This window comes from Pogoniulus pusillus, chromosome 1 (assembly GCF_015220805.1).
Source record: "Pogoniulus pusillus isolate bPogPus1 chromosome 1, bPogPus1.pri, whole genome shotgun sequence".
Classification (NCBI taxonomy): Eukaryota; Metazoa; Chordata; class Aves; order Piciformes; family Lybiidae; genus Pogoniulus; species Pogoniulus pusillus.
The window spans coordinates 40,454,607-40,470,583 of record NC_087264.1 but is presented as its reverse complement, the minus strand read 5'-3'; the positions used below and the strand labels follow the sequence as shown (position 1 = coordinate 40,470,583).

General features: G+C 40.2%; 1 protein-coding gene across 3 annotated transcripts in view; it reads left to right on the top strand.

The window, feature by feature from the left end:
• SEC23A (SEC23 homolog A, COPII coat complex component) overlaps nucleotides 1-11,014 on the top strand; it is a 31,588-nt gene extending 20,574 nt beyond the window's left edge. For all 3 annotated transcript variants that reach the window (XM_064149236.1, XM_064149226.1, XM_064149245.1), the window contains exons 16-20: nucleotides 467-628; nucleotides 2,178-2,264; nucleotides 3,685-3,840; nucleotides 4,460-4,525; nucleotides 9,531-11,014. In XM_064149236.1, the coding sequence (XP_064005306.1) occupies nucleotides 467-628; nucleotides 2,178-2,264; nucleotides 3,685-3,840; nucleotides 4,460-4,525; nucleotides 9,531-9,620 (561 nt within the window). In that variant the 3' untranslated portion in view covers nucleotides 9,621-11,014. The remainder of the gene's footprint in view (nucleotides 1-466; nucleotides 629-2,177; nucleotides 2,265-3,684; nucleotides 3,841-4,459; nucleotides 4,526-9,530) is intronic.
• The last annotated feature ends 4,963 nt before the right edge of the window (nucleotides 11,015-15,977 follow it).

Here is a 15,977-nt window from a genome sequence, read left to right as displayed (position 1 = left end):
CAGTCTGTCTCAAGGTGTTAAGTGTTGTGGGGAGATTGTTTCAGCAATAACAAGATTTGCTTTTTCCATTTTACAAAGAAAGTTCAGGTTTGCTGTGGTTAATGTTCTTTTTTCTGTTCATATCTTGTGCGTTCAAGCACAGCAACCTCTGTCACAGGAACAGAAGAACTTACAGTAAGGGAAGAGTTTGACAGTATTCAGTTGTACTATTCATGAGAAGAAGAAATAATAAATTTCTCTTTCACTTCAGCTCTGCTTTGTAGATTTGTCCATTCTGATCTGTGGCTTGCTCTCGTAAGAGTGTCTAAAAACTGGTAAAGGTGCTTATACAAGTTAGAAGCGTTAAACAACTTGGAATTCAATTTTATTGTGGCGTTGGTCTCATGTAGTTTGTGGAAAACATTGTTATCTTTGTACAGTTCTTTTTACCTGTCAAAGCTCAAACAAATGTGGTTTTGTTTTGCAGTTCATGTTTCACTTGAGAAGATCTCCTTTCTTACAAGTTTTTAACAACAGTCCAGATGAGAGCTCCTACTATCGTCATCATTTCATGCGTCAGGATCTAACCCAGTCGCTTATCATGGTTCAGCCAATCCTTTATGCCTACTCTTTCAATGGACCTCCAGAGGTATCATTATATGGAACATAATAGTAGATTAAAAGGTGCTGTTTTGAGAGAGGTGATTGTTGTCCTTGCTGTTACACATTATTGAATGAGTTGTTTCTTAATTTATTGCTTGAGAAATATTACTTACTTAAATATAGAACATACTGTGAACAAGGCATGTCAAAATTCTGATGTAGCATAGACCTGAGAACAAATTGTTTTTGAAGAGGTGATGTTTTAAAACTAAGGAATGGTAGTTTTTATTGTTAGGTTTTGAAAGCTGTAGAGTTTTTATGGTGCCAGAATGTAAACATCCACCAAAAGTGTGCTTTGAAAAAGTGGTGTTTCTGCAGAGTTTGAAAGAAAAGCTTAGGTGTTTTTTTGTTTGTTTTTATTTGGTTTTGTCTAGTTTCTGTTTGGTTGGGTTTTTTGGTTTGTTTTGTTTTTCTCTCTCCCTTTTTTTTTTCCTCCCAGATGTACAGAATCCCCTCTATCTTAATGCCCTCATCCAAAGTTTCTAAGTTGGATGTGGTTACCACTATGTATGTATTCGGTCCAGAACCTTCCAGCTGACCTTATCATGGCACATTCTATATAAAACTAAAATAAAAATGGGGAAATAATAGGAGAATAGAATGTAAAATAGGAGACAGCAAGAGTAGTCTGATAAGATAAGAGAGAATGAAGAAAAGCAGTGAAGTGAAAATAAACATAGTAGGCAAAGATCTTGGTAGGTTGAGACTCCAACTTCTGTAAGCATTTTTTTTTTTGAGCATACATCATGGGGATAGAGGGGGGAAAAAAAGGCTTATAAGGGTGGTGTTTAATGAGGTGGTTTGTGAAGAGGTACAGGTATAAGGTCGTTCTTTCATGTATGAATAACAATCACATGGGTGATTGAAAGTGGAAGCCTGATGGAGTTGATATCTCAGTGTAGAAAGAGTAATAATTAAAAAAAATATAGTTAAAATTTTGGGTATCCCTAACAAGATTGACCCTATTAAATCATATGGTACTAATTCAGTTAAATCAAATAGTGCTGATAATAGTGTCACTGCCCTTAAAAAGGTGCTTTGTTAATTATTACATTAGATTTCATAAATCATGAGTATTTACTTTATTCAGTGTATATAGTATTTACTATGCACAGTAATAATAGCTGCTAGGACAAGAAAAAAGAAAATTAACAACCCCTAAAGCTTATGCTGAAATAACTACTGAATCTTTGTACACTGAAATATCATTGCAATTAATGACATTTTATAGGGAAATGTAGAAGTACTTGAAAAACTAGAAAAGTGCATAATAATGAATGTGCATTCAAAAGCTGAAACCTTTTTTTCTCTTGTTCCTGAAGTTATAAATCCAGAATAAATCTGGATAACTTCAGAATGGGGTTGTGTTGCTAGCAGATATTTGACATGGTTACAGACAGATAAGGAGTTTTAGTAAGTGCTGAAAAAGTTGTTGAGATTCAGTCACTAAATCAGGAGTTTAGCAGTGCCCTCTCATTGCTCAGTTCTGCATCAGTTGATAACTTGTTAATAATTTATATATTTTTAAATCTTAGCCTGTTCTTCTGGATAGCAGCAGCATCTTACCAGATCGCATTCTCCTTATGGACACCTTTTTCCAGATCCTTATTTATCATGGAGAGGTAAGATTTGTCATTGCTTAATTAAATGTTCTTTTCCTGTAGGAGTGCTACATTATGAAAGTCAAGCCAGTTCTAACATGCTTCAGTGCTTGACCTCTCTTCTGTGTGGCTGATACTAGACTCCTGATTCATGTCTGTGGTTGGTAACCTAGCTTACCCGTGCACAAGTATTGATGTTGCTTCCTGTTACAGTCCTGTTTGTTCTCATGTGTTTAAAGTGATTTAGCTTCACTGTGCAGATTATTTGCTTCAGATCAATATTTTTTCCAACTCTGGAGACTGCTATTCCTTGCACACACTCCCTGTTTTTCACTTATGTGTTTTAGCCTTCTAAGTCAGTTCTTCAAGGATGGGGAGTATGAACACAAAGTTTTATAGTCACGCTTCATCTGCACTGTCCTGAGGGAATGAAAATGCTCCTGTCCATTAGGTAGATGGATTCCTTAGAATTATAAATAGAAATTCTTGTGACTTCTAGTGCTCTGCTTCCTTGAAGGAATTGAGCTGCTGTTTTCTACTGGTTTGCACTTGTCGATGGTTCACAGCCTAGTTTGAGAGTTACTTTTCTAGATCATGCCCTCTTAGCTGCACTAATTAGTAAACTCTTACACTTTTAAAGTAGAAAAATACTTACTGTTTTGTGAGATGCTGGGTGGAAGCAGAAAGGATGTCTGATCTTTAAAGCAAAGGGAACAAGGAACAGGGCATGACTGAAAGGCAGGCAGAAATCTCACCAGTGAGGATTCAAGCAAAATAAGAGAGTGCCAGGCTCAGCCTTCAGTCCAGATCACCAGATGAGTTGATGGGTACAAGGCAGATCCCAGTTCAAGCCAGGAATTCACGTTCCTGGGTTAGGATGCAGATGAGCGGGCTGCATGGCCCGGTGCAGGCATGGCAGTGTGGCTCAGACAGGAGCCAAGAATGAGAGCCTCAGCTTAAAACTGTTGCCGAGCAAAGAAGAAGGTTAACCCAGCTGAGAGTCCCTCCAGGTCTTTCCTAGCAACAGCCTGTATCAGTGAGCTGAGAGTGATCAGAAAGCTTCATTTGTAGAGAGCTGTCAGGCTGTGCTGCAGGCCGTGAAAGACAAATACTGATATAAATGCTGACTTATTCTGTGACGTGAACATGCATATTAGAGAACTGTAGATAGTGTCCTTGACCTCATGATCTAAGTGTTTAACATACATAGGATGACAAAAAGAGGAAGCACAGATGGATCCCAAATTGTAGAGTTTGAAAACAATCCATTGTTACTTGCACATCTTGACTTTTAAATACTAGCTTGCATCCTAGAGGGTAGAAAGGGGTGAGTGATAGAAAATAGGTGAGCAATGGCACACCGTTCTCTTGAAAGCCCTGTGTAACCTCTAAGAGAGATTGGTGAATCACTTCTAAACTTCTTTCTTCCCCCTATCCCCAGACCATAGCTCAGTGGCGTAAATCAGGTTACCAAGATATGCCAGAGTATGAAAACTTCCACCACTTGCTACAAGCTCCAGTAGATGATGCCCAAGAGATTCTTCATTCTAGATTTCCAATGCCCAGATACATTGATACAGAGCATGGAGGAAGCCAGGTATGGTGAAGCAAAAAAATTACATCATTTATGAAGTGATGTGTTAATGTCATGGGATTGTTTTGGTAGTAACCATGTGTTTCTGTGGAGGAGTCAATGTAAATTGAGTGAACATTTTGAACTTTCAAGCTTTTACAGATTCATATATTTAATAGTAGCTTTTTGACCAGTTTCTGAATCTTTTTTTTTTTTAAATTCATGTTTTTACTGTATTGATTTGGACTCTGAAATTTCTTGGGTGAATTGTGCAGGACAAAAAAAGGATGGGACTCATCAGGGTCTCTGTACTAGTACTGGAATTGTTCTTGGTGTTGCTTTTTGAAACTCACTGATATCGTATTGATAGCAACATTTGCTACTAGTGGTAAGAAAAAAATCCAAAAGCTTACTTTCTGCTTCATTGAAAAGTTGTTAGCAGTTCTGTATTAACAGTTGTAGAATCCAGGTAGTGTTTTTATTTATCAGAGGTGCTACTTGCTCTTCTGAACAGATATCTGTGCATGTTTTTACCTCCAAAGGCTAGAAATGACATGTTTCATACAGATGTAGTTTTTGTTCTGAGCACAACAAACTTCTATTTGGTAAGATTAATTTGTTGCCTGTGTTTTGTGTTTTAAAGGCTCGTTTCCTGCTTTCAAAAGTAAATCCCTCTCAGACTCATAACAATATGTATGCATGGGGACAGGTGAGTATGGATGCTTTTTGAGCTTGGGTACGGTTTTCTTTTTCCCTTTTTCAGAAACCAGGTGACACATTGTGTACATGCAAGTGATAATGCCAAGTTTTAAAACTGAAGAAAAAAAATGCATTTTGGGCCTGATGCCACCAAAATTGCGACAGTTAAGAGAAAGACGTTTTATTTCTTTGAACAAAAGTGATCTGGTTTGGTATTTTAAGCTTCTGTTAGGGTATTTTCATCTCTAGCCATCTTTCTTGGACAGATACGTTCAAAGTGCCTAGAATGAGGACACATAAAGATTAAGGGACTTTTGTTGCAATAGGGGAAATAAATTTTGAAATTGTAAGCAAGAACTGAAAAGTACTCTAGTGTTTTTGTGGCTGGGATAACCAGGAATCAGTTTTTCAGATCTCAGTTTTAGTAAGGAAGCTCAGAAGTTCAGCTTTTTTGGAGCAGCTTTTATTCTTGAGTGTTGCATCCTAGTACTATGTTCTGCTGCGTAGGAAGGAAGAGAAACACTGCTGTGGGTGAATGCCAGTACAGTGCTCTTTTCTCATGAAAATGTAATGGCATCAGTTACACATTAATTATAGAGTATTTTACTAAAGAGCATACAGTGTTCAAGTCATGAGTGAGGAAATTACAGCTATTTCATGACACTGATTTTTGTCAGTGAGTTTTATCAGGTTGTGTGTGTGTAGGGATGTATTGATTCTAGTGAAGCTTCTGGCAGTGAAGGACACTGAAATCTATAGTGAAATTACTTGAAAGCTTTTTACTGAGTCAGAGACAGCACAATTTGAACTCAGCTCTCTTGCCTTCAAAGTCAATAACCAGCAGTTTCTTAGTGTCTGCCTTCATCATGTTTCCTCCATAACACACACACACATTCTGTAGTTAGAAAGATCTTGGTTTTGTTTAAGCATTACTTGGAAAGTTTGGAAGTTTTGAGATTTCTGACAGTGTGTGACAACTATTTCCTGCCCATTTAATTAGTAAGGAGATAGTATTCCAAATTGAAATCATAGGATGACTTAGGTTTGAAGTGAACTTAGAGATAGTCTACTCAAACCTTTCTGTCATGGCCTGGGATGCCTCTCAACTAGGCTCAGCTGCTCAAGGCCTTATCCATCCTGGCCTTGAACACCCCCAGGGAGGGGACATCCACAACCTCCCTGGGCAGCCTATTCCAGAGTCTTGCCACCCTTGTACTGAAGAACTTCCTAAGATCCAGTCTAAACCTACTCACCCTGAGCTTAAAACTATTCCTCTTTGTCCTGTTGCTAGAGACCCTTATGAAAAGTCCTTCTCCAGTCTTACTGTAGGATCCCTTCAGGTATTGGAAGGCAGATATAAAGCCCCTCCTGAGTCTTCTTTTCTCTAGGCTGAACAACCCCAGCTCCCTCAGCCTACCCTTATAGCAGCCCTTGGATCATTGTGGCCTTCCTCTGTGCCCTTATGATGGGGACACGAGAACTGGACACAGTATTCAAGGTGCAGTCTCACAAAAGCAGAGGAAAGTGGCACAATCCCCTCTCTTGCCCTTCTGGCCACACTCCTCTTGATGCAGCAGCCCAGGGTGTGTTTTGCCTTGTGGGCTGTATGAGCCTGCTGCTAGCTCATGGTGAGCTTCAGAACAGTTCTTGAACTGATTTCTAAGGAAATTGTTCATGCTGGACAAGTGAGACTTCTTGATACCTTTTTAAAAAAGGCAGTTTTCCCTTCTAATATTGAAAAGACTCAGTTCCAGGATAACGTGAGAAATAGTCTTGTAACCTTCCCAGTCACGTTGCAGCATGTGTGCTCAGTGTCCTCCTCTGTTTGCGGGGCAGGCTGTGAACCAAGTACAGATCATGAAATGAGGAATGTAGCTGTTAGAATAAAGTTCTAAACTGGATTGATTTTGCTTGTTTCCTTCATGAGTTTCATGGATTATGTGTCATAAATAAAAGGCATAAACTTATGTTCATGCAAAATAAGGCTTTTAATAGTGTCACAGGAATCAAGCAATGTACAGGCCTGGGTGTGCAGGGAGGCTCTGCTCTACCCTAACACACACAGTTTGTTTTTAATCTTCTCTTTTTATGTCCTATTCTATAACATATTTATTACTAATTCTAAGAAAAGGTTGGATTTTCCTTATCTGCTCCAAGAATAGGAGGTAGCTCTTCTGCAGTTGTCTCTTTATCTGGTGGTCCCTCTGGTGGTCTTCGGTGATGAAGTAAGGGGTCTTCCCCAAGTGACCTTTTCATGAACTCGAAACTAGTAGTGTTCTTTGTACGTCTCTTCCTCTGTTTGCCCATGCACATAGGCTGTCTCTTCCACCTGTTTTCCTCCCCCATCAACCTTTCTAGTTTCTAATTATTTAATGCTCTGTTATCTTAAGCCAAATGCATACTTTTGTAGTGGTGCAAGGGACTGTATAACTCCTTTCAAAATCCCTCCTCCCCCTGTCTGTGACCTCTTGCCACAAATTGATTGGATCAAACATATATTTCTCACATTATATAATGTAATTTTTGTGTATAACTGAAAAGCTACAAAAAATGTTAGTCCACAGTGACCTGAAGAGGGCCCCCACACACTGCTGAAACCATGTTTAAGGAGTTGCTGAATTGACTAGTTTTGGGTTTTAGTGTTGTAAAGAAAGGTTATTACTTTTTTTAAAACAAACTTTAACAGGTGGTTGCTTTATGTGGCATAGAAAACATTTCAGAAAATGGTAAACTTCTCATACAGCTCTATTATGTTGGTTAGTCTTTGAGGATGGAGTTGAAATTTCCAGATTATATTGGATATGGAGAATTACTCTATTTTCAGCCCTTTAAATATATTTTATTTATGTTTACATATATATTTGGTCTTGGTAGCTATAGGGAATTTGCCATTTGAAAAGAGATCAATGGCACAAATCTGACCAAATTCCCGACTAGATGTCACCACATCGCTGCTGATGAAATGAAAATTCTCATTGTATGTCTTAAAGTTTTGAATCAACAGAAAATAAAACTTAAGGTGGTCTTCAAAAATATCAAAGCAAGTTCTCATGTACTTTTCACGCTTATTCATTGTGACCTTGCTCGTTTTCACTGGCAAATAAAATACTCTGCCACTTCACTAGGATAGAGATCCCAGGCTTCACAGGAAAGCTGCTGCTGCTGGCGGTAGCAGTGATGGCAGCAGCTGCCTGCATGCACCTGTTGGAGGAGGTTTTCAGCTTCAGGAACAAGAGTCTGTGCATTGGTTTTAATTGCCCTCATTTACCACCTGCAGTCAACATGAGGAATCTCTTTTCTTGAGGGTCTGTCAGTTCTTTTGGTGGTTTATTTACTGGAGGATGATGTCCTTTCATGTGTAAAATGTGACTGGGTTGGAGGGCAGAAGGGCTCTGCAGCGGGACCTTGACCGCCTGGACAGATGGGCAGAGTCCAATAGGATGGCATTCAATAGCTCCAAGTGCAGGGTGCTGCACTTTGGCTACAACAACCCCATGGAGAGATACAGGCTGGGGTCAGAGTGGCTGGAGAGCAGCCAGACAGAGAGGGATCTGGGGGTGCTGATTGATACCCACCTGAACATGAGCCAGCAGTGTGCCCAGGTGGCCAATGGCATCCTGGCCTGCATCAGGAATGGTGTGGTCAGCAGGAGCAGGGAGGTCATTCTGCACCTGTACTCTGCACTGGTTAGACCACACCTTGAGTACTGTGTTCAGTGCTGGGCCCCCCAGTTTAGAAGGGACATCAAAATGCTTGAGCGTGTCCAGAGAATGGCAACGAGGCTGGTGAGAGGCCTTGAGCACAAGCCCTACGAGGAGAGGCTGAGGGAGCTGGGGTTGTTCAGCCTGGAGAAGAGGAGGCTCAGGGGTGACCTTATTGCTGTCTACAACTACCTGAGGGGTGGTTGTGGCCAGGAGGAGGTTGCTCTCTTCTCTCAGGTGGCCAGCACCAGAACGAGAGGACACAGCCTCAGGCTGTGCCAGGGGAGATTTAGGCTTGAGGTGAGGAGAAAGTTCTTCACTGAGAGAGTCATTGGACACTGGAATGGGCTGCCTGGGGAGGTGGTGGAGTCGCCATCCCTGGGGCACTTCAAGGCAAGGTTGGACATGGCACTTGGTGCCATGGTCTAGCCTTGAGCTCTGTGGTAAAGGGTTGGACTTGATGATCTGTGAGGTCTCTTCCAACCCTGATGATACTGTGTGATACTGTGAAAAAGTGGCAAATCATATCCTACCTTAGGGTTAAAATATTTGCAATTCTCTTGTGACTTCTTAAATAAAAGAGGTCAGGCTTACATTTGGAAGGCTTGAAGGTAGAACGTTCTTTACTCTCATCTTGCCACCTTCAGCTGATAGATAATTTAGTGGGCATTCCCTGAGGGTGTTTTTAATCTCTTGTGAAATGGTTTTGTATGACCTTCAGATGTTGGTTTTTGTATTTCTCTGAAGGGACACAGAGCTGTAGGAGAGAATGGGCTCCACTTTCCTTGAGAGAAAGATAGTTGACCTTCACTTGATGTCAAATCAGACCCTTGGGGGCTTTGTTCCCTCCTTTCACTATTTTGATGTGTGAGCATCACCGATAAATACTGATTTATTAGTTGTGTCACTTGGACGTTTCTGTTTCTCTCACCTTTGTCTGCTCCAGCAAAGTAGGGATGATACAGGAATTGTAACATTAAGTTTTACTTGCTTTTAAAATGTTGTGTACTTGCTTTTAAAAATTTGTGAGTTAGTATTTGACAGCTGTCAGAAACTCTTGAGTTCTGTGTGGTTGCTATACTGCATCTCACTGCTGTCTGCATTAATATGGCAGAGAGGGTAGCTGTATTTCATGCTTCAACTTATGTAAACAGGAAAATTGTTGTAAATGTACAGTCTGCTGGGTTTTGTCAAAGAATTCCAGCTTCTAAGGTCTTTCTAAATCAATACAGTATTTATTTAATGGAAACTATTCTGCCTTAAAATGCTTTTTCTTCCGTCAGTGTAATTGGTTCTTGTAATTTTATTTTATAGGAGTCTGGAGCACCCATTCTTACTGATGATGTCAGCTTGCAAGTATTTATGGATCATCTGAAGAAACTTGCTGTCTCTAGCGCTGCCTGAGATTCTGCAGTGCATTAAAGGCAGATAAGCTGTAGCTATATTTCAGTTTTTTCTCCCTTACCCTTTTCCATGTCTCTCTTGACAGGATGCTCTGATATGCACAAGCTGCCTGACTAGATGTACAAGAGTGTTTTCAAAGAAAAGCTTTTGTTATCAGCAAATGCTTTAATGTGAACTGTGGTTTTTAAAAATGACAGGTAATAGATTAAGTTACAATTAGGGGAGAAGGGACAGTCATTTTGGTTACTGTGTTGCTGTAATTACTCTGAGATAATTTATAACAACTTTGAGATGTAATTTCAGTTCCCATTTTAAATGGTCAAGGTTGATTCTGCTGTGCTATACAAAGGCACATAGAACAATAAAGGAAATTTTTGGTGATGTCAGGCTTTCCAGACTGCCATACGACTACTTCTCCTTAATTGATTCAAGCACAAAGTGAACAGAGAAACAACAAAAGGTGTGTGACTGTAGTGTTAACTTAGTCTTTTGACCTAGGCTGCCAAGCTTTTCTTTCTTGCAGAGCTGTTATTGTCCGTGTTCGTAGGAGTGTTTAATTTCCCCTAGTTGATTGCTTGCAAAGAAATTTTTTCTTTATTTCCACAAAGAATTTGAAACTCAGAAAGTAAAAAACCAAATCTGTTATTGCACCAAACTGAAATCACATGTTGTATTTTTGACATGAATATCTGTTGCTAAACACATTCACAGATGAATATGCTCGAAAGTTAAGACTTAGCTTCAGCTAAGAAGAAACCCTACACTACCACAAAATGAACGAGTACAGCCTTGAATTTTGTCTTGGCAAATATAACTAAATATATATATTTACCTTTTTTATTATTGCCTTATAATGTTATTACACTAATGCTTGACACTGCACATCTGCTTTTTGTTTCTTGCATCCTTTTTGTTATGAATTCCACAGGCAATAGTTCCTGTTGAAATAGTATTACATAAAATATGATGTAGTTAGTTAATTTAGCTCTTGATTTTTTTTTTGGAGGGTGGATATATTATTAGGCTTTCCCATTTACTGGTTGAAGTTTACACTTAAAACAAATGTTTACATAGGTAATACGACATTTTGATAAGTAAAGATGTGAAATGCAGTAGTGGGCAATAAAAAGTTGTGCCAAGTCTAAAGGAAGAGAGTTTTGACATAGGAAGTTCAATCATACTGGAGTGATAAGCATGGAGGATTTTTTCCTGTTACCTGAAAATTCTCAAATACTTGATTAAATCAATCCCTCTTCATTTCTTTGATCTATATGAGATGAGATACTTTTGCCTTGGAACAAATAAACCACATGTTCTTCTCTCACTTTTTGTATTTATTGTGCTGATTTTTGTCAGTGCTTGAAATAAGATGTGAAAATAAAGGTAGTAAAGATTACACCTGGAATAACTTCACTTTTATTCATGTAATAGTTGGTTTTGAGCTTGTTTAGTTTCCAGAGATAGTGAACTGTTCACAGTAGTGGCAGTTTAGGAGATAAAAATTCAGTAGTCCTCTTACCTAAGTCCTGTATTTAGCAGTCAGTGTGTTTTGTTCATGTGCCAGCCCACCCGGCCATGCATTTTTACTGCTAGTGTATTAAAGATTAGGTAAAACTGTGCTGGACCTTGATAAGTGTGAGGGCTGTCCTTCGTTCAGGAAAAGAAACTGTGTAAGCTCTATTTTGGAATGAGTCATTTAGAGCAGTGGAAGTCATCATCCAAAACATGGATGATGTTTCCATATGTATCCTTCTAAAACTCTCAAAGCTGTAAGTGTTTCTGACTGAACTTCAAACCCAGACTGATTATCATCTGCACAGACTTAAGCATGCTGGAAAGAAGGTCAGCATGCCCCTTGGCAGAGCTCTGCTCTTTCACTGGCAAGACAGCAAGCCTCTGCTGTTTGGATTCTTGCTGACTGTGAGTTGCTGTGGTAAGTGCTCTGGGTGAGCTTCTCTCCCAGCTTCACAAGCCTGGGATTGGCACAGCTGGTATGTTGAGAACCTTTGGAAATACTTCACAGTAATTGAATCCTTGCTACATTACAGATTCACAAATTGCATTGAGTTGGAAGGGACCTTCAAAGGTCATCTTGTCCAACACCACCAACTAGATCAGGCTGCACAGGGCCACATCAAGTCTGATCTTGAATGTTGCCAGGGATGGGGTCTCAACCACATCCCTGGGCAATCTCTTCCAGTATTTTGCCACTTAAATTGTAAAGAACTTCTTCCTTTTGTCCAACCTAAATCTACCTTGCTCTAGTTTTAAACCATTGTCCCTTGTCCTATTGATGTAAGCCCTTCTAAACAGTCCTTCCCTAGCCTTCCTGTAGGCCCCCCTCAGATACTGAAATGCAGCTGTAAGCCTTCCTTGGAGTCTTCTCCAGGCTGAACAGCCCAAATTCTTTCATCCTGTCTTCATATGAAGCAAAGTTGTGCAGTGGGTGGGTGGAGGAGCAGACTACTGCAGCCTTTGCAAATAGATTATCCAGTGTGTTCATGGCAAATAGATCTTTAGCCAGTTTTGTTTTCTGGTTTGTGGCCCATTAAAGGTAAGCTAAGCCAAGTACACTGTGATTGCTGTTTTTATATTTGGCTAATGGAAAAATGTGCTGAAATTCTAGTGGATAAATATTTGCTGTTACTTCCTTTCCTTTGGGAATAACTGAAATTACTTTTTGCTTACCAGATGTGTTAGTCACACATTGACAGGATGCTTCTGAGCACTGATGTACTATCCTCAAAAGTGATGGCTGCACCATCCAGGCTGAAGTGATTGTTCAAATGACCTTCTGGTTAAGGGATATGGAGGAATTTTCCTTGAGAAAGCAAGAACAAAACTCTGATAGATAGCTGCAGAAAATGAGGTGGATTTGGTAGTTGCATGTGATCTGCCAAGAGTGTAGGATAGTGAGTCCCATTTGTGTATGCTACTCTTCCCAGAATCACAGAATGTCTGAGGTTGGAAGTGACCTCTGGAGTGCATGTTCAAACCCCTATTCAAGCAGGGCCACCTAGAGCTGGGAACCCAGGACCTTGTCTACATGGCTACTCTAAGCAAAGTTTGAAATTACTTGAAATCAAGCTGGTCAGAATAAATAGGACAGACAGAGCACTGCCCAGTGAGGTTGTGGAGTATTCTTCTCTGGAGACTTTCAAAACTCACCTGGATGTTTTCCTTTGTGGACTACCCCAGGTGATTCTGCTTCTGCGGGGCAGTTGGACTCGATGGTCTCTGGCAGTGCCTTCCAAGCTCTAATGTTCTGTGATTCTGTTTTTGATTTCTGCAGCGTGTTCATCTTGGGCACAACTGTCTTACTTGCTGAAAGAAATATATATCTCTGACTGTCTATCTAATGTACATTACTTGAAATACTGCATTGCATATTGCACTTGACAGTTCCAATGTCCTTACAAGAAAGAAAGAATACTTCCACACCTCAAATATCACAAGGAAAAGAAGTAACTTGCTTTTGCCAATTTTCCGATGTCCTCACAAGAAATAAAGACTAATTCCACACCTCAAATCTCACAAAGAAATGGCCAATTTGATCTCAATAAAATAAGTGGTTATTTTGCTGTGTATAGATCAAATGTGCATTGCTAATGAATTCCCTACAGGAACAGTGTAGCATTTGGCTGGGGCAGCGTCAGGCATGGATCTCAGTAGGCTTCCTCACCCCCCACCCCACCCACCCCACCCCCCGTGAAGACTTTTATTTGCTCAATTTAGTTTTCTTTTATGCATTGTCAGTTCTATTCACATGGAAATCTACAGATAGTCTTCCCTTTACTACCCATGCATACTAATTACATTGGTTAATTGCATCAGACCTACATTCACTTCCCTCAGTTCAACTTCCATTTATCTACCATCTACACCTAGAAGTACCCATTGTTTCATCAATACTGAGCTGAACTATGTCATTCCCGTAGGTCAGAGCTTTGGTTGAAGAAAGTACTACATTTTGACAGGAGGATCATTACTATCTCCCAGACAACCAGCAACAGAGCAAGGGGGCACAGGCTCAAGTTGTGCCAGGGGAGGTATGGGCTGGATGTTAGGAGGAAGTTCTTCACAGAGAGATTTGTCTTTGGAATGGGCTGCCCAGGGATGGTGGAGTAGCTGTCCCTGGAGTGTTTAAGAAAAAGCTGGTTGAGGCACTTAGTGCCACGGTCTAGGTGATTGGCTAGGGCTGGGTGCTAAATTGGACTGGATGATCTTGGAGATCTCTTCCAACCTGGTTGATTCTACGATACTAACAGATAAGCTCTACCACACTTTGGCTGCAATTTGTGACTTTGTCGGACTGCAGGAGCAAGCCAGCTACAGAAAGTGACAGTAAGCACGGATTTGCAGCTGCCCACTGAATGCGGTGTTTTAATTGCTAGCATTACCGCTAGAGGGCAGTAGATGCATGAGGCTTCCTGGGTACTGCTGTAATCCAGTGTCTTCTGCTCTATTCTATCCCTCTCCTCTTTTTACATACATATAAGCGTGGGCCCAATCGGTGTAGGATTTGAGTTAAATCCACCCTATTTTTTTTTTTTCTAAAAACATGGCAATATTTTTTCTCAGTTTAAACTTTCATGATAACAATAATTAAAACCTTCTAAAGTAAACAACCTGTCATGAGCAATTTTTGATGTTTCAAGAAATAACCTAGAAAGAAGAGCTTCAAAGAACTGATTTGAGGTATTTTGATGGAATTAAGCTGAAACTCTCCAAAGCATTAAAAAAAAAAAAAACCCAAAGTATCTTTTCAAAAAGGTGAACTTACAAGATTAAATAAACACAAGAGAAGGAATTCAGCTGAATGAGCCTTCCTTTGTTTGGAAATGGATCCTAAGGAGATGTGCTTCATCACAGTATCACCAAGGTTGGAAGAGACCTCACAGATCATCAAGTCCAACCCTTTACCACAGAGCTCAAGGCTAGACCATGGCACCAAGTGCCACGTCCAATCCTGCCTTGAACAGCCCCAGGGACGGCGACTCCACCACCTCCCCGGGCAGCCCATTCCAGTGTCCAATGACTCTCTCAGTGAAGAACTTTCTCCTCACTGCAAGCCTAAATTTCCCCTGGCACAGCCTGAGGCTTTCTAAGTTGAAGTTGGCCAGCATTTAGTTCCTCAGATCTTTGCATGCTTTCTAAAGATGATCATAGTATTTAGTCCCACATGTTTTAAGGGTGATGTACCTTCATAATCACATCACATGGGCATCCGTGGATCACACATGTTCTGAAGGTGATGTGCCTTCATAATCACATCACATGGGCATCCCTGGATCACACATGCTCTGAGGGTGATGTGCCTTCATAATCACATCGTCACCCTTTCGTGGGTCCCATCTATCCCAGTAGATAGGAATATACCCAGTTTCTCTAAATAGTCCTTAACTCTCCTACTTTTACATCTCCTTTTTCAGAGTGTGCAGGTGCGTGTAGAAAGGTCTGGGGTTTTTTTTGTAAACTAAGGAACAAAAATCATTGAATATTTTGGTCTCTCAGTAGGTTGTCTCCTCCATTCACCCACAGCTTCATATTTTCTTTGAACCTCAGTTTGTTGTTAGCATGCTTACATAATTATTTTCCTTTTAGCCTGTGTGCCTGTCAGCACCTCGAGTTCTAACTGGGATCTGTCTTTCCTGATAACTGTCCCTAATTGCCTGGGCAATGCTTTTATACTCATCCTTTGTTGCCTGGCCTTGTTTCTGCTTCTTGTATGTTTCCTTTCTTGCATTTTAGTTCAATAACATCTCCTTGCTTTCCCAATTCAGCCTTCTGCTGAAATTTCAGGTTGTATACAACTTTTAGTTAGAATTAGAGGGTTAGCACATCCATATTTCCATTATTTTAAAGCTAAGTTCTGCCATTGGCCAACTTGTAGATTTCTCAGCACAGTTTCTATGACAGCCCTGCCTTTCAGGAAACACTGTAAATCTGAATGAATGATTTCCCTCTCTTTCATCACTCGGTAGTTTGGAGACTACCTTAAGGCAATGCAGATGTAGTTAAGGTGATATTCTCTTGTAACCTTTACTAGAAGCAAATGAGGCTCAGATCCAGCTGACTTATCTTTATCCAGATCACAAATGCATCCTTGTAATGTTTCTAAATCTGTAATATCCTACACTGTAGAATGTGTTTATTGTACATGCATATTGCATAAAGAGATTACTTTTGGTGGACTCAGGTTTTGATAAAACAACACTTCTCTCTTTGAAGACAATACTCAGGGTACACTAATTGAGAAAAGGAAGTCTTTGTTCCACGAATCTCAAGAATGCCTGGTGTCAACTTGTAAGGCTCAAGTCACAAGGACTTCGTTCAGAGAGAAGGGTTTTTTATGTG